Consider the following 25,099-nt stretch of genomic DNA (forward strand, 5'->3'; position numbering starts at 1 on the left):
TGTGTGCAGGTGGCAACAATTAGTTCAGCTATCAAATTAATGTCAGATTTACATTCGAATCGTTCTCAGATATTATCATCATGATAAAGCAGATTAAGAAACGACTGAATATAATTAAATAAATTTATTTTAAGAGTATTCTAAACGCCATCAATTTACTCCATGCTGAAGTGTATTCAGACGGGAGTATTGCTTTGGAGGAATAAAGTGTGAAAATAATTTAAAAATTTAAATCTCACGAATTTCTAATAAACTAAAAGAAACCATTAAACAAGAAATAAGATATAATATCCGTGCTTCACAGATACATATAAATATATATGATGAAAGTTAAATCGTTCATTAAATCAACTTCATCGTTGATTTATTCATATATATGGACTTAACTTGATGCTCTGATATTTTTTTTATTTTAAGTTTATAACTACTTTTAGCTACTTTTTGAAAATGACCTAACATTATGTTTTATTACTCTATTCAACGCCCTCCAATGTTGGATTTTCGTAGTATATAGAAATTTGTAAAATTGCAACCCTGGAACATGCTTCTTTGCGAAGTTATAGCTGTCTCTTTCAGGCGTAAAGTAAGACTTTTTAATACCAATAAATTTGTTTAAATTTTTATTTATTTTGTATATGTTTAAAATTATCGTTATTTCAAAATATAAACATACAATCGTTGAGAAATTTTTAATAAGTTTTTAAACCATAAAAGATAAAGAAATACTTTTAAAGTGACAGAAAATTTAAGTTTAGTGCAAAAGAGTCAGAAGAAGTGTAGTAATTCGGAAAGGCAATCAGAATGAGTGAGAGAGATAGACAGAATGCAGAATTTTTTTGCGAAAAATGTGAAATAATCTTTCGTTTTTAGAGTAATTTATATACATATACTTACACTCCATCATCATATAATTGTCATATTACGATATATAGTTATAGAAAATTAAAAAAACATTTTTTTTTATTTGAAAAACATTTTACCTCAGACAGGATTTGAACCCGTACCTGTAAATTTTAGCTAGTAAAAACTGGTGTCTTATCAGTTATAGTCCAAAACTTATAGGCACAGGTTCGAATCCTACACAGTAACCAGAGCCATATTATTTTTAATAACTTTGGTGAAATTGCATTTTTTAAAAAATTTCACCTGAGAATATAAAAATTGACTTTGTTTTTACTGTAATATCCCTTTGAAGTTACGAAAATAAACGTAAAAAAACATAGTGTCATTGAGATTTCCCTCAACTTTCTTATTTTTATTTTAATATATTAATGTTACTTATGAATTTTCATTGCCATAAATACGACCAACGATTTGGGGGCACTCGCTACTACCAACTGGCGACAGCAAGCAACTAATCGGGCTGACTGGCGGAGGCTACTCGACGCGGTCAAGGTCGACTCACATCTGTAATATCCAACTAAGTAAGTAAGTGAGTAGATGCGACAGTTTTGTTATAGCAAGCCTCATCACTGAAATTTCAACGCAGAAATCGGCTCCATGTCTATTGTAACTTTTCTTTCTTGTATTAAGCGGTTGTTAAACGATACGGTTTACAATAGATCAGATTTTTGTAACATATGTTACTGAAACAGAGCTGTCAAGTTAGGACCATGAAATAGATAAGCGCTGAGCTTCATTGAAGAATAAAAAAATCACGCGGAAGATAGTTCACACTTTAATAAGACCCTGTTTGGCTCTTGTTTTAATTTTAATTATTTCAATAAATGTTGTCTTTTTTCTAAAACTTTATTACTTGTTTTGTATGTCTTGTGGATTTCTCCTTTTTCTCTTATCCTCTTATTTAACTACTATCATTCACAACTCACAACAACTCCTATCTTCTTACGGAGCATAGAGGGACCCTACCCTAAAGTATTCCCGATAAAGTTCCAGGGTAGAAATGGTAGGACACACGAAGAGGATTGTGTTTAGTCCATGCAGACCGGACATACCACTATTGTAACAATATAGTGACGATGCCTTAGGCACTTTTAAACTTACTCTAAGCACAAAAAAAAAATATATAGCATAGAGCCTCGTTTATGAACTTTCTTTTGGTTTTTTTTTTATTTTAAATATAAATTTCTACATTCTTTTAAAATGAATTTCTTGTAGATAATCAGTAGATTACTTTACCCTTTACCTACTATATTTTGTATCAAATTATGTGCTGGTGTTTTGTTGATGCGAAATATGTGGTTTGGTCAGAAAAGTTCGCCTCGATCGATCGTTCTTGAGGTGATTTGCATACAATCCGCTTTTGTTACGGGTTTTTGCTTGATTTCCATGTCCAGTTTTGACTGCATGCTCTCATTGTGGGCGCAACCCGGCTTACAAGCAGTGTACGATTTATTATTTTATAAGATGTTGTCCGTCCACTTGTCCGTCTCTCAGCCTGTCCATCGATCGTTTGTTAATTTCACAGTCTATTGGGCTTGGCCGCTGCAGTTGTTAACTCATTTATAATAATTCTGCTACAATGTTTTTCTTTATTGTTGTTTTAGTTGCTACAGTTTCCATAAAATTCGCGACTGTTGTTTTCCAGTTCGTAGGACGGCTCTAAATCGGGCAAACTTGTTGCTGGCATGTGAGTTTGTCTGTGCGCTTGTAACCATTGTGTTCGATTTACACTCAATAATAATAAAATGCAAAGTCCATTTTCAGATTGAAATAAATATTTATTTTAATAAAAATTTAATAAAATAAAAAAAAATCATGTCATTGGCAAATAATATTTCATCATTTTCTTTTTTCAAATGATCTGCTGTACTACTAATACCTTTCTGCACTTCCGACTGAACATATTAATTGGAAATTGATATTGTATTCTACATAGAATGGGTTTGATGAATGCTTAGACTGAGCTGAAAAATCGATTCAGTTATACCGGCAAATCTAAACAGCGATGCTATACCGGCCTTGTTATCAAAATTATATCACAAGAATATGAATGAATTGCAACTTCCTAAATCAACACGTAACAGAAGAATAACAACAAGTCGGATATACAAATTCAAATACGATAGAAAAGGGCTAAGTATATATAATAGGAAAAACGAAGGTGATCATTGGGTTTCAATTCTTTTAAATTTTGTACGTATTTCATTTTTTGATGCTAGTAATAATCATTCGTGTCCTTCTTTAGCTAGAAGAAGATTGAAAATCTTCGGATCCCCTTTCCTCGCCGATCTAACTGAGCTGTCATCCTGTAATGTTAGAAGCCTGGCCAAGTTTATATAACTGTCAGGTTAGTTTTCCTTTACCTAATGGGTGAGTCGTTACCTTTTTCGGTGTTTGCTGTATACTGATTTAAATATTTTTACGTACTACTGCTATTCCTATCGTACCACAATGGGTCATCATTTGAGTTCAAGTGGGCTTTTACCTACCTACTTACCTACCGAATAATCATTCGTGAACTTAAGTAGAAATATATAGCTTTGACAACAATTTCTTCCTGTATATTAATTTCATCCCAATATTTTCTGCACTCATCCGGGTAATTTTTGAAGGTTTTTTTATATTACTTTTAACTAATCCATTATTCTTTCTTCTTGCAGGCTTCAATGCGTTATGTGATCTAATTGTGGATAATAATGTTGCAAAATTTAATATTTAACGAACACTTATAATAACGAACACTTAGAAATTTAAGGTAAAGTGAGCTTTTCGAAGAAGAAAAATAATTTATAAATATTTTTTATTGTAGTTTAAGTTCAATTCTATTAGCAATAGTTGTTATTTAATTGGGAAACTACTCATAACATCTTTTTATATAATTAATAAATTTATAAAAGTTTAATAATAAAGTGTTTAATACTTGTTCTTCTCATTCCCTGTCATTTTGACGGAATATACAGCCTCACAATTTGTAGTACTCTTACTTAAGTAGGCAGTAGATATTCTTAGGGAAAGAATACTTTCTTAAAAATTTTTATTTTTGTAATTGAATCCATCAAACTATTAGCTATACAAACTTAATTGATATTCAATAGAATTATTAAAAAAAATTCACATTTGTAATAGGATCTGCGCATATATGTCTAATTATTGTTCTGGTTTGGTTCTGTAGTTTTAAGTCTACACAATTTAATAACATTTAATAACATTTAAAACAAAATTAATTTATTCCAATAAAGAATTTTTGTTTTAATTATTGTTTATTCGATTATTGAAATGAGATAGGTGATTCAAACATTGAACAATTTTAAATTAATGCAGGAGGCAATAAAAGCTATAACAGAAGTGAGGAAATAATTCTGTTTGATTAATGGGTGCAAATCGGAGATGCGTGGCGATAGTTTGTAAAGAAGGGTTATTTCAAAATAAAAAAAAACTATTATTTAATAACTTTGACTCAAAAAACTAACGCCAAAAATAAGTCAGATTTAGTGAAGATAAACTGAAAAAACTCTATTTGTGAACAACTCAAATTGTGGAGGAAAGCTGAATACTGGTTATAATGGTCCAATGAAAAGTGGATGGGAACTGTTGCCAAACTTACTAATAATATTACAAAAAATCATTTAAAATATGTCGTAAAATGTTCACGAATCTCTAGAATTTTATAGATTATTTTTAGTTGTTAAGAGTACATTTGTTGTAGCAGTTCATTATCAACTCTTGGAGAATTGTAGAGTTACGACACTCTAAAGTAAATTCGGTATATATATTATATTCCTTATCCGCCGACGAGATATAGAATAAAATGAAAGCAATTAAAATTTTTGTGAGTGAATATCTGCGCGCAGTAATATGAATTTGTAAATCGTTACAAAACAATCAACTAATCATACAGAAAACTGTAAGTCTAGATCACGTCTGACGAAAACCGGGAAACGTGATCGCGTAAATCAACCGGGAGTGCCAGCTGATACTTGTAGAAGTATCAAGGATTGATGACAACAAATTATTTCGAAATTAAAATCTGTCAGGAAGCAAAAAATAGGAAGCAATAAAAAATAATGGTGGAGACAGTTTACTACAGAACAACAATCCTAAATCATTTCATTTACTCAGGATTCTTGAAATCTCAGGATCTTCTTTGTGAAGCCTAATAATTTTCATTTACTCTGCATTCATTATATACTACTTATCAGTTTAATATTTTAATCTTGTATAGTAGATGGTCGAACTGTAAAATATCATTAAATTACTTTTTTGGTAAAAATTCTGATTAAAAAAAAAATTATTACGTTTTCATTTTTCTATAGGTAAAGTCATCTTTTTTGATAACTATGAAATGGGCTAAATGGGTGCTTAGTTCTAGCAGAATCCTAACTAATTGAGATTCAAGAAACAAAGCCAACATTTTATAAAGTCTCTTTTGTAATATATGTTACCACCAAACCACATCTGTCGCTATTAGAATGATGGAAAGTATAGGATTTGTACTTTAGTTAAGATTCCAAATTGCATTCCCTTTGTTTAGAAGTGGTATAAGTTTTGCAAGAGCATTGTTCTGAAGTATTAGTAATATATTGAAAATTTTTTGATAAGATATATATATATATATAAATATATATATCTTGAATAAGATATATGCTATATGTGACTTACTTGAACTTCTGTGCACTTTTACCTCAATACAAAGATTCGTGCTTGTAACTCTCTTAGGTTGATTAATATATATTAATATATAGTTTCTTTGGTTTATTATGTTTCTTAAAAACTTTTATAATTGTATAGTTTATAATAGTAGTTCATTTATTAACGCTTGTTCATTCAATATAGTTAAGGATCTAAATAGGTTTAACCAGGGCTTTCTAACAAACAAGCCCTTCAAAGTTATCTGTCAAGTAAGAAATTATAGTAAAGAAAATATAAATGGTTTTTAGTGTCAACCACATTGCTGCGGATCCAATTAGCTGTAAATGCTACCCTAGAGATAAGATAGTCGTACTTACCTGTGATGTATGTTGTCATAATAAGCAACATAAAAATGGCTTGTAATGACAATCATTGTATCAACGATTAATAGGATAATATACATTTGATGTTGCTAAATCGATAATGGGGACCATGCTGAGCTTCATAAATAAACCAGACGTTTCTACCAGTCCAGTATGTAATCATAATAAATAAGAAAGGATGGAATCTATCTTACAAGTATATTAATTACATGCTTTCATATTATTCATGGCTGTTGAATTCAAGTCTTTAATCCGTTCTTCTCTTAAACATTTGAATTTTCGGCAATAATAGGTTAAACCTAGGAAACTGATAGATTAGTTAATAAAAAATTTCTTATTTTAAAAAACAAATTTTGCGCGTTCTATAAACTTTCTAGAAAAAAATGAACATGCAATTTTATTTTAGGCTTCCTCACCCAAATTTACCTCTTTTTCTCCCAAAAGTTGGTATTTTTTAAATATTTCTCAAAATATCTGTTAAAAAAAACACTTTTCTCTTTCAAAAGAAAGAAGGGCATTTGCGGATTAAATTAACCCTTTTAAGAGAAAAAAAATCAAGATTATTAGGGATTCTTCCCCGTTAACTTATTGAAGATCATTAAAGTTTAAGGTTTTCTTGATAAAAGAAGCGCCGTGATATATTAAAGAATTGATTTCCGGAAAATTTGAAAAGGTTCCTTTAATCAAAAAATAGTAAATAATTTTTATTGAACTGTGATGATACGTATTTGCCGTGAAACTGCACCCTAAAAGTAATTGCATTGTAAGATGTTAGCCGCTGATTATTGTAATTGTAACGACATCTGCTCTGAAATGATTTGCAATTTAATAATGAGTTGCAATGAATATTTGAATAATTGTTTATGTTTCTGAATGCATTTTTAGTATAAAAGTTCAGATGTGAGCATCTGGTATCATCAGTCAACTCTTCAAGTTATTGCAGTTAAGTGAACTAAGCAAACAGCAAACCTACCTTCCAGCCATGATGAAAGTAAGCATTGCAAAATCTCAATATTGTATATTTTCATCTAATTAAAATACACATCAATTAAATTTTCATACCAAGCTTCTCGTGTTTGCTATTCTCCTCATTTTGGCTATTTTGACTATTGTGGCTCAAGCCTCGGTGATACCAGGATCCGTGGTTGTGAATGGTGTACCACTCGGTTGGCCAGCAGTTGGACCAGTCGTTGTTAATGGTTGGCCTGGCACAATACTTGTCGGCTAAATGATAGTTTGAAATAAATAGAAAGAAAAATATGATGAAATGACCAAATGATTTAATTGCAAACAAAGAACTAAAAGGAAAAAAAAATTATAAAAAAAATATCAAGGAAGTGAAAATATCAATGTTAATATGTCAATAAAATATTGAATATATATAGAAGTTTTTAAATGTTTTATATAGATACATATTTACATATTATCAGCGGGATTATTTTTTCAAATTTATTTTGACTAATTATTGTTTTAAAACTGACAGTCTGGGATATTCTAGTATCCCTTAAAAAAATAGTGCAATGAACTTCATTTGATGAAAGCTGTGATTATAATACCTTTTCGATAATTAACTTAATAACAAAATTTGATTTTTTCTAGAATACCTCAATTCCATTTCAGGAATCAGACACAAAGCTTTAAGTTAGGTTCCAGTTATATACACATATAAGTGGATATATAATATTTTATATCAGATATATCCAATCTGTACAGATTGGAGGGTCGCAGAAACAAATTCATACGTTCATAGTCGTTTTCGACAAAAATAATAATACGGTTATAATGTTGTGGCCGTGGGCCGTGCTTTTGGACAGGTCTGTCTTATATACTTGTAGGAATATGACTTGTGACTTCTTATTTAGTTTAAGAATCAAATATACATATGTACAATTAAATACAATTAAAAAAGAAATTTTTCAAGCCAACCGTATAAATAATGAAAAATATTATTCATTTAAGGTTCATAGTTGGAATGTCTGACAGATTTGTTAGTTTGCTTCAATAGAGAAAGGACCTGATTTGGTCCTATCTAAAAATTTACACTGAAATTATTAATTGGTATAAGTAGTGCCTTGAAAATTATGTTGCTACACTTATTAATGAAATATATGACTATAATATATAGCTGTTGGCTGAAAGAAATCAAATAATCGTACTTCTTCGTGTGATATATGACCATAGAGTTTAGAGTTCAGCTGAGTTCGTCTCTTCATATTCTTAAAGCACTTATTTATTATTAGTAGCGGGCATAATGGACGTCCACTGTGAAAAGCATAAGCGAAATTCGAATTATACTGGTATAATATATCACAATTGATAAGTGTATTAAAATATTGTCTATTCGAAAAGTGTCATAGGTATTTAAGAAAACAAACAGTTTGAATTATAGAATCTAAAAGAATATAAATGATCGATTAATTAACTGAAGATATGCCCACCTTTTTAAAAATTAATAACACCGATTTTTACTTCTTAGATTTTATATTAAATTTCAAATATTAAATTTTAAATATTAATAAAACGTTTCACAAACTTACGAATCCTTAAAATGTATCCTTCTGCTCTTATTTCTGCAATATAATATTCCATTAGACTATTCAATGCTCATAATTAAAGTATTAGATAAATACTGATTAGCTAGGCTTCAATATTATGAAAGATTGTTAAAAAACATCAGGAAATAAGTTGAAGTATATATAGAAAGCAACTAAATCTCTAAGCACATTATTTGGTTCAACTTTTGAAAAAAATGTTTTTGAAATTATCTTATCAAGTTTATACAGATTTTTTTCTTGAATTTAATCGGAAAGATTATAATTATCTTTTAAGAATATGTACATATATGTATTTCCTTCAACTGAACTGAAGTGAACACTTGGAACATTTATTTAGCAAAACGCACTGGCTTAGTGTCACAAATATATGATGCATTCGGTATAACTTATGTCTGTGATAGCAGTACTTTGATTTGATAGGTTTCACACCTTCTATCAAGGTTTTCCATGCCAGGATACCATAGCAGGATTCAAATGACCTACACTTTTGTCACTGAAAGCATATTACTCGTATCATATGATTTGAATGATTGCTCGTTGTTAACTGATATAACTAATTTAGTTGATGTGGTTAAAATTGACGTCACCAAGAGAAATAGAGTGGCACAGTCTTTAACTGATTTATTACTAACACTTAACAGTTTCAATGATTCTAGCGTTCTTAACATTACGGATCATATTATCATGAGATATATTTAATAACAAAATCTTAAGAACGCGTCGAAATCGGTGACCATGAATTGAAAACGATCTATTTTAAATTCTCCTTTAATATTTCACATACTTTAAATTACACAAGGTAGTACTGTAAATTGAATTCTTATTGAGCTCGTAGTATAGAAAGTAGTTTTGGTTAAATTTTTTTTATTATTCCGAACCAGCCTTCCGCACAGCCCGACGGTTGTTTCTTTAATACTGAATTAGACACTTATAGACTACAACCACACCACCAATTCATTATGTTCAGAGTGCTTTTCAAAGGCACAAAGTTCAAAAATTGGGTAAAATACTCAAAATAGAGAAATATGGATTATTGCAGAGATAAACTTTACACTCATATCATTTGATGGTTTTTTGAAAACATTATCACAAGCCGAATTTAATCATTAAAAGATAGTAACATATATAGGTATACAAATATTTGTATTGGAAATAAACTAGAATCATGAAAACCTATTTATTTTTTTTATAAATGCTTCCATGTAATTATCCAAATTTAATCCAATAATTTTAAGTTAAGATTTAAGTTAACTGGCAAAAGTCATACTGGACTTCTTCTTGTTTCAGTCATTTACTCTTGAAAGTGTGCGATGAAGTATTCGAAATGTATATTATTTTTTGCGGTTAATGATTTTATTTATCTGTCCAAAAATTTCAATTTCCCCATTGATCCAATCGTCAATCCTCCCTGTTTTCATTTTCTTTCGTTTACTTTTTCTCCTACAACCAATTCTTCCAAGACTCGTCTTTGTCTAATTAACTGATAAAACACATCACACAAATGTTGAACATTATTTCGATAAGTATGGTTTAATGGCTATGCTTAGTTTCTCAAATATAGCCATGGAACTCAACTCTTGTACTTGTTAATCTTTTGAGAGTCAATGCTTCGACTGTATTGATAGCTATTGGGAATTTCTAATCGAAGCTTTGTCATTACGCTCATGATTATACCTTTCCATGATTTTGAAAATTCTGTTCAGATTGTTTTCTTAAGAAATCTAAAGTACTGTAAATATTAACTTAAAGCCGCACATGCCGATGATTTCAATTACCCATACAGACAGAACTTAAGCGTCGCAGATCTCATGACTTTGATTACCAGGCAACGGTTCTATATACTTCAGAAAATTTTGATTATCACAAAATTCTTTTAGTAATAAATCGACAAATTCAGTTAAAGTGCGGTGAGCGGTACAATCTCATGTTAAAATCTAAAGACTTTTAGATCATGTTCCCGTACTTTTAGGAACGACATGAACGTTTAACAACGTTTGATAATAGTGACGCTTTCATTTTCTTTATTTTACAATAAGAATTATTTTTCTAGATGTGTTGATAGCTAATGGATCCCTATTCGATTTTTTTTAATCAAATGCAAAAATATTGCTCATCAAGAAAGACATTGAGGCAGACACAGCCATTGTGAAACTAAATTTTGCGGTGAAAATATAGATTGATTTCTAATTACTCAAGTCTCCGTTCCCTGAAATTGCGACATTAAAGACAATCATCCCGCTTGTATTTTTGCGCTAAATGTATCTTGCAAATACGTAGATATCAAGTTCTACTAAATAATGCTGGATCGATGATTGTCACTATTCATCCATCTAATATTTAAAGAGTTAAAGATAAATTTGATGAACTGCAAGTTTCTTAAGTAACAACAGGTTTTAAAGCTAAGATTGTTAATAAAGTTAGATGTTTAAATGGAATATGGGCACATCTCTCAGTTGTGAAAAAGAGTTGCGAAGAATTTGGAAGTGGTGTTGTTATAACATATATCTTTTCGTTTGGCGATTTGTTGTGTTTTGTGTTGGTTAATAATGTACAAACATAATGATAGTTCTTCGTCCTTATTTTTTTTCATTTTTACTTATTTCAAAAAGTTGGGTATTTATAGACCATGGTTTTCATTTTTTCAATTTCAGTGAAATTAAAAAATTTACTGAAATGTTTTGAAGAGTGAAGAAAACGTGGGCATATATATATGGGCTCCAATGAAGATCCTTTTTGAAGGAAAAAAATTCAAGTGTAGTTAACCATTTAACCCGTTTAATTTTTGAGAAACAACTGACACGACAATAAAACTAAAGTCATTTTATTATTTAAAATTTTTCCTTTATTAAATAAATTTCCTTTACAGAGTTTCTTTGAACATTTTATTATTTATTATTATATATTAGTTGTATTTACGAAATAAATGATTGTTTATTTATTAAAAATTTGTTTAAGAATTATTAAGAATTTTTTAAAATTATTCTTTAAGTTGTTTTATATTAATTTGTAATATTAGCTTAGAATAAATAGAGTTATAGATCTCAAATGTTTTGGTTGTAAACCTTAAAAGAAAAAAAATTGATTACCTTCTATGCTAACCTCGACGAATTAATATTGAACTTAGAGTTTAATTGAATGTCGAGTAAACTGCTTTGTAATTGTCTTTCATGAATATTGATTGTGGGTTATTGAAAAAGAATCAAGTTAAGTACTACTTACAGAACTAGCCATGCTCGCAGCAGTCCAAGATTAATTTATGCACACTTAATTATTTCAATTGCAATAATTTAAAGAAACGATATGCAAATTAATCAAGCGCCAAAAGCAATTGGCAGTAGCATAGAAATGGAGTGTAGTACAAAACCACTTTCAACTTACCACTTTCGGTTAGGTTCTGGTCTAATTCATGTATCCATTACTGTTTGCTTACGTCTTCCGCCTATGCTACTTTTCCCAGACAATGCCAACTGCACATTTCTTCAGAAGTTTCACTTCTACTATAAAAACTCCAGACGCAGTTGCAGAAAGCGTCAGTTCAAGTTTAAACATTAAACAGTAGAAAAACAAAAAAAAAAAACCAAAAAATCAAAATGAAAGTAAGTAAAACTACAGGATATTGAATACATCCTGAGATGTTCCTTCGTTCAAACAATTTTCATCGAACTTTTTTATTTTCAGTTCGCAATTGTTATCGTTGTTCTTGCTTTGGCTTACACCGCGCACGCTTCAGTGATTGGCAGTCCCTTGGCTCTCGGCGTACATACAGCTGCTGTTGCTCCAATTGCTGCTGCCATTCCTGCTGCCGTCCCAATTGCTGCTGGCCCAGCTTTGTTAGCAAAGGGTGCTGTGGTAGGTGCACCAGCTATCGGTCTTGGCGGTATTGGCCTTGGTGGTATTGGTCTTGGCGGTCTTGGTCTTGGTCTTGGACTCGGTGGTCATGGTCTCGGTCTCGGTCTTGGTGGTCATGGACTCCTCTGAATGTCCACTTAATATGTTAATGTTATAATGTAGCGTAAGATAATCCTGCACATTGGCTGCCGACACTATCTACTGTTAATATAGACAAAAAAAATGGACAAAAGCGATTTTGTTTAAAAAAAATTAAAAAAAAAACAAAATAAATCCCTTAAAAATACCTTAAAAATATATATTTGTTTTTATAATTTAGACAAAAACTTTAACTATTTATTATCTGAAAAAAAAACAGCCATATAAGAACTTAAGCGTATAAATGATCGGTATTCCAATTACAAGCACAAGCCTGACGGCAAGCACTTTTCCAACTCTTTCCACCAAAATTACTCGCATCGACGAGTACCTCACTCGCCTGAAGGTGCCTCACCCGGCTACACAACCTCCCATCTGATATCTTAGCACCTAGCACCTTCTCCGCGGACCTCGTCTAGACCTTACGCCACAAATCCCTCCCTCCATCCCTTTACCTCGTTGAGTGAGACTCTGATCCCTCCATCATCCTAGTTTTCAACCGCGGCTGTAGTGACTACTGGGTTCAAATCTCACATTATGGCTTGCAATGGTTTCCACATACACCAAAATAAAAAACTAAATGTTGAATAATTTGAAAATAACAAGCAATGCACATTGCTACACACCTACGAGTATTATATTTGTGTTTGTTTGCTTGCATTCTGCAGAATCTTGTTCACATACATTATCATTTCCTCAGAAAAAATATTAAAACTGTTAATATTTAAAGTTCACTGGAACCAAAAAAGTTTTTCAACGCAAATGCATAAGATAGATTAAAATACTTATAGAAGAGCTTACATAGATGAATCTATTCCTTATAACAATCAAAAATAAATATACCATAGCTGGTCTGATATCCACTGTCACTTCAATTACACCTCAAATATCTAAAACTGAATATATATTTCAGAATATTGCCAATAGAATATACCTCTATTATATACATAATTTGACACCTTACTATTTTTATCTTCTCCACTTTTAAAATAAGCACGCTTGAAGATAAGGAAACCATTTAGAGGATTGTTTCGATATACTGACGGACATATCGGCCAATGTATGTTGGCATTTTCAATAAAACGAGTTAATTATTCAAAAACTCTTTTTTTCTAAAATTAATATATTTATACGTTGAACATATATTATTAAATTATAGACTCAATATATATGTTATATCAGTTGGCATTTACAATTGATGTACTTGTATTAGATGACTCAAAGAGCGTTTTTATTTCGACAAAAGAGAATATCCCCTTTAGCATTTACAGTACAAGTTAATATAACGACTTTATAAAAATTCAAAACATGTTAAATGCATTCTGAATTTATAAAGACTAAAATTTCAAAAAAAAATTTCTCTACGTGTTTGAAATCATTCCTAAAAGCATAATAAATGCCGAATGCAATTTTATCCCCCATCCCCTAGAGAGAAAGACCCGCGGAATTGAAGCCACATATGCTGCAACCATATTCACTGGTTTGATCACCTGGGACATTCCGGCTTATCGCTCTACCAGCTGAACTACCAAAGCCATACTTCGAGTTTATAACAATTTGATTAAAGTTAAAATTTTTAAAAATTGCACATGAGAATTATAAATTATTTTTATTCACATATACATACACAATATATTCAGGGTTGACTTATTATTAACTTTTTCGATACATAGAAAAAAGTATTTAAATATGCTTTAAATATATATCCTATTTAGTTTTAATTGTTTATTTCTTTTTTGATTCATATAATAATATTCCCATATTCATTTATGTTTAAGAATCAAAAATCATTTAACTATTTTAAATATTTTTATGATACCATGTATATACTTATCATAAACTATGGGTTCTGTAATCTTCCTAAGACTCGCTATATTCAATTCAAAATGGACTTGGCTTTTAGTCTTTAAACTTTTTGAGCGTTTTTCCGCCATTTACGTCAAATAACTTTTGATGGGATTTTTAAATAATATTAAGTAATTAATGGAATCCTTTGAAGGTTTCAAATAATATTATATAGTTACAATTTTTCATCTCGAATAGAAGGGAATCAAATAAAATTTATTAAATTTTGACGTACTTTGAGGGAATGTTGCATCTTAACGACGTGCTTCCAAACAAATCACTTCATTGAGATCTTCTATATTTTATGGACGATCTCTTTTATATTAAGTTAAAATGTAAGGACATAATTTTTATTGCGTTATTACATAATTTGGGTTTCATCCAAGATTAGAAGTGACAACGCAGAAGAAAATCCTTTTATTGTTTACTTATTTGTCTAACAACTAGATCTGTGTGCTTAGCTTCATGTCCAACTATGATTATAGCTCTGATGTATAAAATGTTAAGTATCTGTCTATTATCAATCCTAATCGATGATTTGTTCTTCTAAATCGAAAATTTCTACAATTATTAGAGCACTTTAGGTATATCAACTGGACATCAAGAATATTTTAATTTTAGTCTCAATCTGAGGAAAAAACTATCCAATTGCTCAGTTTTATGTTTAGAAATCGAAAATTTTGGAAGTTATTCAACCAGTAACTCCGCGGACCTTACGATCTAAGTGAATAATTTCATACAGTCTATTCTCTATTCATTTCCTACTTCTATCCTGAATATCAAAATTGACTACAAAGCAGACCCGTCACCGGGATAGTACAGAGGTTCTATCAAATAATTACAATAACGCATCTCTCAACCTAAAGTGACCAATTATATCACTTAGAAAAACTTTTGATTTAATTTTGGTCACGGTGTCGAGTATTTCTGCGTTTCGTCACGGTGCTTAAAATAGTATAGCTCTCTAAAAAATGTCAGTATTTACGCCTATTCGGAGTAAATATGTGTATTTATATAAAAACATTACCTTTCACATTTTAGGCACAAATAAAACGTACCAAAATAGTAGTAAGGACAGGCATTTGACAATTGCTATATAATATTATTCTCCAAAAAACAAGCTTTTTCCTTGTGACTCTCTTTATAAGATGGCCCTTACTTTCATGACATCTATCGCCGTCTTCACCATATTACAAACATATTAATAAACTGAATAGATGTATATCTCTTACTTTACTCATTCTACAGTGAAAAGTATAAAATCAAAATTTAGTAGGCTTTGCTTTTTTTAAATAAAAAGTAAAAAATATTATGGTTCAAATGAAATATTGTACGTTCATAAAAAAAAAATATCAAGAAGAAGTATATACTCAAAATCGTCTGGAATCAAAATTTATTGTGAAAATCTAAAATGGCTTTTAGTTCATTTGTGGCTTTACGTAATGCGGTCCGCTGCCATCCGCCCCACATTTTAAACCTTTTAAAAGCAGTCAATGTTTCGTCTCGCTTCTTCTCTGATGATGGTGGAAGAAAGCCTAATGTAAGTTTCTCAGAAATGCCACGCCACTTTGAAGCTTAATATACTTTTTTGTAGTTAAAAGGACTCGTGCTCGGCTTGTATCAGGAGGAGGAGGGTAATCCTCCAAGGCTTACTAGCAGCGGAGAGAAGTTTGACGACCGTGTCAAGGGTAAGATCACCGAGGTTGTTAAAGTGTAAGTTCAATTAGAACAGAAGTTTATAGTTAATATAATTTATATCATAAAATATATTTGCACAGATGTGAAATGAAGGGTAAGGTGGGAATGGGAAAAGTTTTTAATAACATTGACACCGAATTCAGATCCATTGCAATAGTCGGATTAGGTCGTGAAGGCATTGGGTTTAATGAGCTGGAGATGATTGACGAAGGCATGGTAAATAAAATAAATCTTAAAAGCTTTTTAAAAAACAGTTTTTGAGACCTTGCGCAAATCAAAAATCTGCAGAAAAAAAAATTTTTTTTCTATTTTTTTTGACAGTTGACGAAAATGTCAAAGTAAAAATTATTACATAAAAATTTAGAAGTTTTGATTCATTCTTAATATTTTTAGAAGTGTAATAAAATTAAATGATATATATGACCTTTAATATTAAAAGACTATTCCTGTCATTGATCGGAATGAATTTTTCTTTATCTCTTAAGAAAAAAAATTTTATCTCATTCAATTCCATATTACCATTATTATTTAATTCGAAGAAGATAGAAAATTTTATTAGAATAAATTTATTTTGGAACGTTCGATATTTTGATTAAAAGTATATGTGTATATGTGAATGTAACAAGTTTCTTATGTACCTTGAACGACTTGTATAACATATATAATAATACTTTCTCTGCGATATTGTTAAAGTGTCTGCATTTATTATATTTATATTCATTACTTATTCGTTCCGAAAATCAAGGAAAATGCCCGAGTAGCAGCAGCAGTTGGCGCTCGCAGTTTGCAGATGGAACAGTGTTCCGAGATCTATTTGGATTCCATGGAGTATCCGGAACAAGCGGCTGAAGGCAGCTCGCTTGCAGTTTGGAGATATAACGAGCTTAAAGATAAAATGCGTCGGACAAGAGTACCTAAATTGGAAATTTATGATAATCCTGATATGGATGCATGGACACGCGGCCTATTCAAAGCTGAGGCCCAAAATTTAGCACGTCGTTTATCAGATACTCCGGCCAACCTAATGACACCTACTATCTTCTCCCAGAACGCTGTCGATGCGCTATGTCCTTGTGGTGTAACCGTCGAAATAAGAACAATGGATTGGATTGAACAGCAACAAATAAACTCATTCTTGATGATTGCTAAGGGCTCATGTGAACCACCCCTAATACTGGAAGTCAATTATTGTGGCACGGCACCAGAAGATAAGCCAGTTTTGTTAGTGGGAAAAGGCATCACTTTTAATAGGTAAAATAAAATAATATAATGGTTGAGTCTTCTTGCATTTGTATTCTATTTTCATATTCTCAGTGGTGGTATCAATTTACGGACCTGTAAAGGTATGGATGAATACCGCGGAGCTATGAGCGGAGCTGCAGTCGTGGTGGCAACACTACGCGCTGCTGCCGCACTCTCACTTCCAATTAACATATCCGCCGTTATACCATTATGCGAAAATATGCCATCCGGAATGTCTTGCAAGCCTGGGGATGTTGTCAAGCTACTCAATGGGAAAAACATGTCCATTAGGGTTTGTACTTTAAAACATATTTTAATACTTTTGAACCTATTTATTAATCTTTCTAGGATATTGACAAAGCTGGAGTTGCCGTTATGGCGGATCCCATACTATATGGGCAAGCTACCTACAAGCCGAGATTGGTTGTTGATGTTGCAACATTAGGCTATGGTGTGCAGAAGAGTCTGGGTGGAGGGGCAACCGGAATTTTCTCAAACTCCCATTTCATATGGAAGCAGTTCCAAAAAGCAGGGGCACTAACTGGCGATAGGGTGTGGCGTTTCCCGTTATGGCAATTCTACAAGAAACTAGTTACTAGTAAGTTGAATTCTTTTTAAATAACATACAAAATTATCAAGCGATTTAAAAAATTGAAATGGACATTGAGTCCGAATCAAGTGATCGTACAGAATTCTTACAGAAAGAGTTCTGCATAGATAAATTTAATTTTAAAATGCATTAATATAATGGAATTTGTTGTTATAAGATAAAATATGTAAACATGCTGTGGTATGCACAGTTCATACTGCCAGATGAGGTATAGGTATAGTGTTCTATGAGTATGAAAATTATTAAAAATCCAATTTATTTTAGAATGATGAAGGCACTTCACATAAATCATAATTTTACTAATATTTTTATATGCAGATCAGACTGATTAATTAGGAAAAATTAATAAAACTGTATTTAAGAAGTAAAAAATATAATAATCATTATATTAATGAATGCAATTAATCTCTAGATCATATCAGCTTTGACATAAGTAACAATGGAAGCGGACCAGCGTCATCATGCTTAGCCGCTGCTATTCTTCATGTAAGTTGTTCTTAACGGGCACAGGAACATTATAATTAATAAAATGATTTCTTATAAAAATCCCCAAACAGGAGCTGCTGCCCTGTGTAGATTGGGCTCATTTAGACACACGCGGTGTTGGCATGTTGACTAAGTTTGGTACTATCCCCTATTTGTTGAAGAATCGTATGACTGGTCGCCCCACCCGTACTGTGGTTCAATTTCTATACCAAATGGCTTGTCCTGATGCAGCGAAACATTCATAATTTTCTTTCATATGTTCCCATTATCACAGTGAGTACTAACCCTAACCCATAATATAGAATATTTGGGATTAATTGATCCTTCGATTTAGCAATATTGAAATATGGATAAAGTGTGTGATGGTTCACATGTGCATGTGGTGTGTAAATCTTAAACTTTTCTTTCTAAACGATGTCCTTTTGAATGTCATTGAAAAACACGCTCCAATGAGAAAAGATGAGTGCTTTAATTTTAACGAAAACTAAACTTTGGATTAAAAATTCTACTACTTGAATATGCTTTTAAAACTGAATTCGTGAATGGATGGAATAACTTTATTGAAGAAATCAATATTGTATGTATGTTTATTTAGATACAGCCCTATAAATTAAAATTATTTTTTGGTTAAAAAACTAATGAATTATTTAATTGTATAATAAAAATTTATTTTTGTTATTATCCATGTTTTGTTTTATTAATTTATACAAAAATTGTGGAGAAATTGTTAAGATTAGCACATTGAATGCATATTTATCGGAGGCGTTCAGTAAGACGTTGTCTTCTAAAAGGATATTCAGTTGTGTTAACTTAAAGCTCATCTGTCATTTAATTATAACTTAGACGAAAAATGTTTTGTATTATCAAATTCTTCCATATTCAGGCGTAATAAATATGCGAAGGGGTTTCTTGAGCAAGATATCTCAAAAAAATTAAACCGAAAGGGAATCAGTTTTTACTGAATTAAGTTCAGAAGTGACTAGCCATTAAGAAATCAATCATTATATAGAATCAAAATCGGGAAACAGTTATCAAGCACAATTATCTAGGATCAGGGAGTTTTCTCGATTTGAAATTAAATCTAACAAGACATATTTTAAAGGTTGAAAAAAAGATCTCAGGTCACAACACATACATAGCTTAAACTGTAATAATGAAGTAATATGAGATGAAGAGTTTTTTTATTAATTAATTATTGGATAAGTGAAAGTTCATATAAAATATGGTTCTCGTGTTTTTATATGTACGGAATATATAATTTCCAATTAAAAGTCAATTAATGACATTGACAATTTTGGATTTAAACTGTCGGACTTAGACTGGAAGAACTGTTTTAATTAGGTAGTTCCTTGTTTCTTAATAGATATCTAGTTTTTCTAGATTAAAGGTGAAATTGGGTTGCACTGCTTTTCAGTACTCTCTTTCAGTTTCTTAACATTATGGACAGTATTTTCAAGGTTTGAAAAATCAATTTCATGATTTGCTAATGCCATCTTTTTAAAGAGTAATTCTAGAGAGCCTTACGGTCATTGAGGCTGATTTAAGATCAACATTGCTAAACAATTTATGTTTGCCATTTGTCTGGCTAATAAAGTCCCGAAAATTCCTTGAAATAATCTTCAAACTAAATGGAGGGACTCAATTGACCCTGACAATATATTCTCATGACAACGCTACCATAGTAAGTTTAAAATTTTCTTGAAATCCACATAAAATTTGTTCATATCCGCAAAATTAAAATCATTACCTTAATTTCGTTATATGAGAACATTTAAATTATCTTTATAAAGTTCTTTATGTTATGATAAAAATTTTAATTTGATAAGTACCAGATAATTATTTGTTTAATATTAATATAAAAAATAGTATATATTAGTATATTAAAATACTAATATAGTTTGTTGTCACAATTATATTTGAATTTTTGAAATGTATAAACTCGGCTATTTACGGTTTATATGATCGCCTCTTCAATCTACCATATTGTTGTATTAAGCTTGGTTAGATAAAGTAGCTATCGCCATATCGATACATGACACGCAGATCTATTTGGCTGGTGTGATGTCATCGAATTTGAATTAAAAGATCCCTCATCTGTATCCGTGCAACCAACCAAGAATCTTATGCACGCTAAAGTGTATGATAATTTAATTTTGGAGACTTTGTATAGTTCACCCAGAGACACCTTCCCTACTGTACTCATAGAATTTTTCTCGAACTCTGCACATCTTCAAAATCATAGTAACTTTCATACAAGTCATAACTCTCTGTACAGCATGGTATGATATCATACTACATGATAGGCAAAATGGTATCACTGTCTCACTATAAACAGGCAGTGACTTTTATCAAACTGTAAGATCGTACCTACTACGCTGCTCACTTCTGGTCATTTCATATTTAATTAATTGTATATAGAAAAATTCCTACATCTGCAATTCACTATTTCTTTCATCTTACTTTATTTTTCTAACTTTTATTATATTCTTTTCGGGTAGAAGTTCAATGATAAACTTTGTTCAATAACTTCAACTGCAATGCAGTTAATATTAATGCAGCCATTCAAGGTGCATGGCTCTTAAATCAAATATTTCTGTAAGAATTTCTGCATTTTATAATTATTTTCGAATTAAAAACAGACCACCTTTCTTCTGGAACCATTGTTTTAGTAAAAATACTGCCACATCAGTGCCAATTCCTTCTGTCCGATATACACTGGAATGATTCAGATGTCAGAAGAACCTTTCCTTTGTCAGATTATCAGGGTAGTCTGTTTAAAGCAATCACCTGCCTTGGTCCTTACATTAAATAGGACGGAGTTTCCAATCCTCAACTCTACACTGAAAGGATTTTTGTACTAAGCGCTGCAGCGGGAGAACAACTCAACATGAATGATGGAGAGAATACCTTCATAGTTGTTCTATGGCCTTCACAGAACTCTGATCTTTATGTTATTGAAAATGTTTGAGGCTTCATGAAACATAATAGGACTATTGATCCAAATTGATCCGCAACTTGGAATTGAATCAATTCCAGCTAGGTTGCGGGCAGTTATTGATGGCAAAGGTGGTATAACTAAATAATAATTATATTAATTAAATAAGTAAAAAAAAATTTCAAAAAAATTTATTAATTAAGAAGAAGAAATTGAAATTAATGTTTTGTGTAAATACTTTTGATAACTAATAATCATCAGTGCATTTGCTTCTATTTTTGTCAAATGAATAGTTATCTTTCCAATTTGGTTTTAATTTGGTTGTACATAGATAAAGCTTAATGACAACAAAAATTTTTTTACAACTTATATCCAACAACAACAACAAAAATCTGTTTTAGTGCAATATGCACAAAAATGTTCGTTGTGTAAATACTTTTGATTAGGACTCTAGTATAACATTTTTTGCATAGACTATAAAGGGTGTTCAATCATGAACATGAATTATTATATTATATTATTATAGTTTATTATCATAAGTCTGTAATCGCATAAATTTCTAGAATTAAGAAACTAAAAAAGAACTATATTTGTAAAAACAATAGAAGGAAGAATCCCAAATGCCGGGACTTCCGTCCTTTTTTTTTAACCTTCTATGAAATGTAATTAAAAATAATACAGTCCACTAAAATGAGCAATAACAGACAACATATTATTTTAACCCAGATAGTAAAACTAGTTAAGTTAGATTTAAGGTAATTTTGTATAAATGCAGAACAATGTTCTAAATAATATTAGTAATTTCAAAATACTCACTCGTTGTACTTTAATAATTTAATAGTACAAAGTACAAAGGGTTAAATAGGGGCTATGAACACTGCTCAATACTGCTCAGTGTTTTAAATACTAAAATATTTTTAAGTTAGAAATAGTTCACATTTCTATGGAAAAATATTTTTTTCTATACTATTTATTTATTGTGAAGATATTATTTCGTTTAGTATCAAAACTTAGACATTCGCATGCAAAGTAACATGAGCACTCACAGAAACAGAAACAGAATGATACATATATAGGATTATGGGATATGGGATTATCATAATAATTATAATATGCAATAAATAAAGCTTACCTGATAGTCATTGTCTCCTTCATCACATTACAAACACCTCAACAAATATATATATCTGACTTTATGTGCATCTCAGGATAAGAAAAGGTCCTTCGAAGGTCTCATATTTAAAATGCAAATTTACACACGTCATATTTTCACTACTAAAATGAATATAACAAATGTTTGTACTATATATCTATATAATTAAATAATAGACTCTGGACTATTGTTTGCAATACATATCACCGTATGGCGTCCATGGTGGCATGAATATTGGCTTCTAAAGCTTCAAGAATTGCTGATTTGTCGGTTTTCGGCATAAACTAAAGACAACATAGCATCACATAAAGTAATCGAGAGGCACTCAATGGCACAAACAAGGGGACCAGTTACAATTAACAGGACCGTTTCTGGGAATAAAGTTGTTAACGATAAATCGATTCTGAAGTATGCCAAGTTGCGCCGTTTTGTTAAAACCAAAATTCGTCGATGTTTAACTGATTTATTTTTGGAAACAAAACTTCAGTCAGAATGGCTCGATAGCGCTCGCCATTCACCGTAACGGCAGTCCTTTTCTTATTTCGAAAGAAATAATGACTTATGATACCGCCTATAAAAAGTCACTTTTAATGGATGTAATGGTGATATGTTAACAGCTTGAGGATTATCTTCGCTCCATATATGGGGTTACTACGAGTAGGTCGTGGAACAGACCTATTATATCTGTTAGAATATAATATATAAGAAGAATTAATATATTTTTAATAGATGAGGCGAGTAGCTTTTTTATCTCAACAAAAAAAAAAAAAAAATATTGCTATTACCATTTAAAGTACAAATAAAAATAATGACGAGCATTGCTCTCAAGACATATAAAATGAACTTTGAATTTTTAAAAACAGAAATTCAAAGAATTTTTATTCGTCTATCTTATATTATACTATCCACTCATATAATTTTTAATTTGCATAAAAAATTTAAAATATAAATTTTAGTCAATTATAGTACGTCATTTTGACATTCCATTGCTACAGCCTTTCCATAGAATAATATTTATGTGAATCTTTCTATTATAATATATCCATTCATCAAACTGTTGTATAATAAATAAATCAATATTTATAGTATATATATTCATATATTGTATTTTAAATTGAATTTGATTCTTTTAAAATGATTACAAGTATATAGTAGTATATGTAAAAGTTTGGAAACTGACTTCAAATTAAAATATTTTTTTTTATATAAAATTAAAAAAAAAACTGCCTCAGGCGGGATTTGAACCCGCGACCGTAGATATCCGTTATCACATATGCCCAGCTTTCTATGAGAAGGACTCGTAGAATTGCAGCCACATTCGATTCTGAAATTGGAATCTCAGCGATTATTCCGGTCTACTGCTCTACCAGTTGAGCTACCGAAGCTATACTTCAAGGTTATAAAAATTTCATTAAAGTTAATTTTTTTAAGAAATTCCACATGAGAATTATAAATTATTTTTGTTGACATATACAATATATATATTACACAGTATGTTAGGGTTAGCATTGACTTATTAATAACCTAATTTTTCAATATAGAGAAAAAAGTATTTAAATATGCTTAAAGTATATAGCCCATGCTGTTTGTTTCTCGTTTTTGACTCATATAAGAATATCCCGCTTGTTCTGCGTATTTGATAAATTCACCATCTTGCTTTTTTGTTAAGGTTGACAATTTGTCAAGGTTTTGGTATTCTGTACTATTAATAAAAAGCTTTTTTATTAATAAATTTCCAAGTTGACAAATGCTCTTGTCAAATAAAGTACTCTGGTATTGTTTGTACAAAATTGTTATTTGAATGCATAATAAATGTTTAAAAAGCATAATAACTGAATTTATAATTATTTATAAAGTATATTAGAAATGTAACAATAAATATGATAGACATTACGTAAAGATATTATCATTTCCTTGGTGTATTTACAATGTATTTATTATTATTATAATGTATTTATGTATCATACTTTGGATAAAGACACCGCTCTTAGTAAGAGCATAGGGCGAAGACTTCCGTTTCTTGGGTATAGTTGCTTAAGTTTGTGATTAAATGACAAAAATATTGGTATGTAATCCGGTCGGGTACCATAACGACGCGGCATGATGTTTTAGGTAACCCCGATTCACTGAAGTTGTAGACTTAGCTTAATGCACTTGTTCCTCCGCCACAGCCTTACACCGTTGTTTCCTGAAGATGTCTACAACGGTCTTCTAACCCTCGTTTTCCTTCTACCTTTCGCTCCACTTGGGTTGGTTACCAAATCTTTCAAAAGGTTGCTAGGATTAACAGCAACCTAAATTTAATTAACAAAAATAATTTCTCTCGGGTTTTTGTTTATTTTATATATTTTATCAGAAATAATGTGTGTTTGTATAAAATTTCAAAATAATTAGTTTTTCTGCAAGGTAAAGTTAATTAGCAATGAAAAACAAATTAAAAACTTTGTTGGAAATATGGATCAAAATCTTAATAATGTCATAGGTATACTCGACAAATCTTATGGCAGCAATTTTTGAGAAAAAATAGCCATGAAGATTAATAGCTTAAATCCATCAATAAAGAGGGCAAGGACAAGAATAATCTTCAACAAAAGTCTTGCAATAATTTTTAACACATTCAATATAAATTACTTTTAACATTTATTAAATACTCAGAATATATTTTAGGTTGGG

At 30.7% G+C, this 25,099-nt stretch overlaps 2 protein-coding genes, 1 long non-coding RNA gene and 1 other non-coding gene across 6 annotated transcripts; 3 read left to right on the plus strand and 1 right to left on the minus strand.

Moving 5' to 3' along the window:
• Positions 1–919: 919 nt before the first annotated feature.
• Positions 920–3,758, plus strand: LOC119662398. 3 transcript variants are annotated; one of them, XR_005250770.1, is made up of 4 exons: positions 920–1,424; positions 2,840–3,502; positions 3,564–3,658; positions 3,713–3,758. It is a non-coding gene; the product is annotated as an uncharacterized LOC119662398 (long non-coding RNA). The 3 variants fall into 3 exon arrangements; XR_005250771.1 differs by lacking the exon at positions 920–1,424 and having other exon boundaries at positions 2,730–3,096; positions 3,149–3,502; XR_005250769.1 differs by lacking the exon at positions 920–1,424 and having other exon boundaries at positions 2,730–3,502.
• Positions 3,759–11,976: 8,218 nt separating this feature from the next.
• Positions 11,977–12,583, plus strand: LOC119689593 (adult-specific cuticular protein ACP-20-like). Its single transcript, XM_038104459.1, has 2 exons — positions 11,977–12,066; positions 12,149–12,583. The coding sequence occupies exons 1-2, from the start codon at positions 12,061–12,063 to the stop codon at positions 12,446–12,448; spliced, it is 306 nt and encodes a 101-aa protein (XP_037960387.1). The 5' UTR covers positions 11,977–12,060; the 3' UTR covers positions 12,449–12,583.
• A 3,058-nt stretch (positions 12,584–15,641) lies between these two features.
• LOC119661930 (cytosol aminopeptidase-like) lies at positions 15,642–18,888 on the plus strand. The gene is made up of 9 exons (XM_038071446.1): positions 15,642–15,842; positions 15,897–16,015; positions 16,081–16,216; positions 16,746–17,251; positions 17,315–17,534; positions 17,591–17,840; positions 18,265–18,338; positions 18,410–18,611; positions 18,673–18,888. The coding sequence occupies exons 1-8, from the start codon at positions 15,714–15,716 to the stop codon at positions 18,581–18,583; spliced, it is 1,608 nt and encodes a 535-aa protein (XP_037927374.1). The 5' UTR covers positions 15,642–15,713; the 3' UTR covers positions 18,584–18,611; positions 18,673–18,888.
• A 4,762-nt stretch (positions 18,889–23,650) lies between these two features.
• Trnas-gga lies at positions 23,651–23,811 on the minus strand. The gene is made up of 2 exons: positions 23,775–23,811; positions 23,651–23,685 (listed from the first exon to the last, which is right to left on the minus strand). It is a non-coding gene; the product is annotated as a tRNA-Ser (tRNA).
• Positions 23,812–25,099: the final 1,288 nt, after the last annotated feature.

The sequence above is a fragment of the Teleopsis dalmanni genome, chromosome X, assembly GCF_002237135.1.
Source record: "Teleopsis dalmanni isolate 2A chromosome X, ASM223713v2, whole genome shotgun sequence".
NCBI classification, from domain to species: domain Eukaryota; kingdom Metazoa; phylum Arthropoda; class Insecta; order Diptera; family Diopsidae; genus Teleopsis; species Teleopsis dalmanni.

Excerpts from the sequence above, each read along its gene's own strand:
- LOC119661930 (XM_038071446.1), top strand. The coding sequence starts at position 15,714 with ATGGCTTTTAGTTCATTTGTGGCTTTACGTAATGCGGTCCGCTGCCAT. Across the intron at positions 17,841-18,264 it reads CTACAAGAAACTAGTTACTA|ATCATATCAGCTTTGACATA; the intron begins GTAAGTTGAATT and ends ATTAATCTCTAG. Across the intron at positions 18,339-18,409 it reads TAGCCGCTGCTATTCTTCAT|GAGCTGCTGCCCTGTGTAGA; the intron begins GTAAGTTGTTCT and ends ATCCCCAAACAG.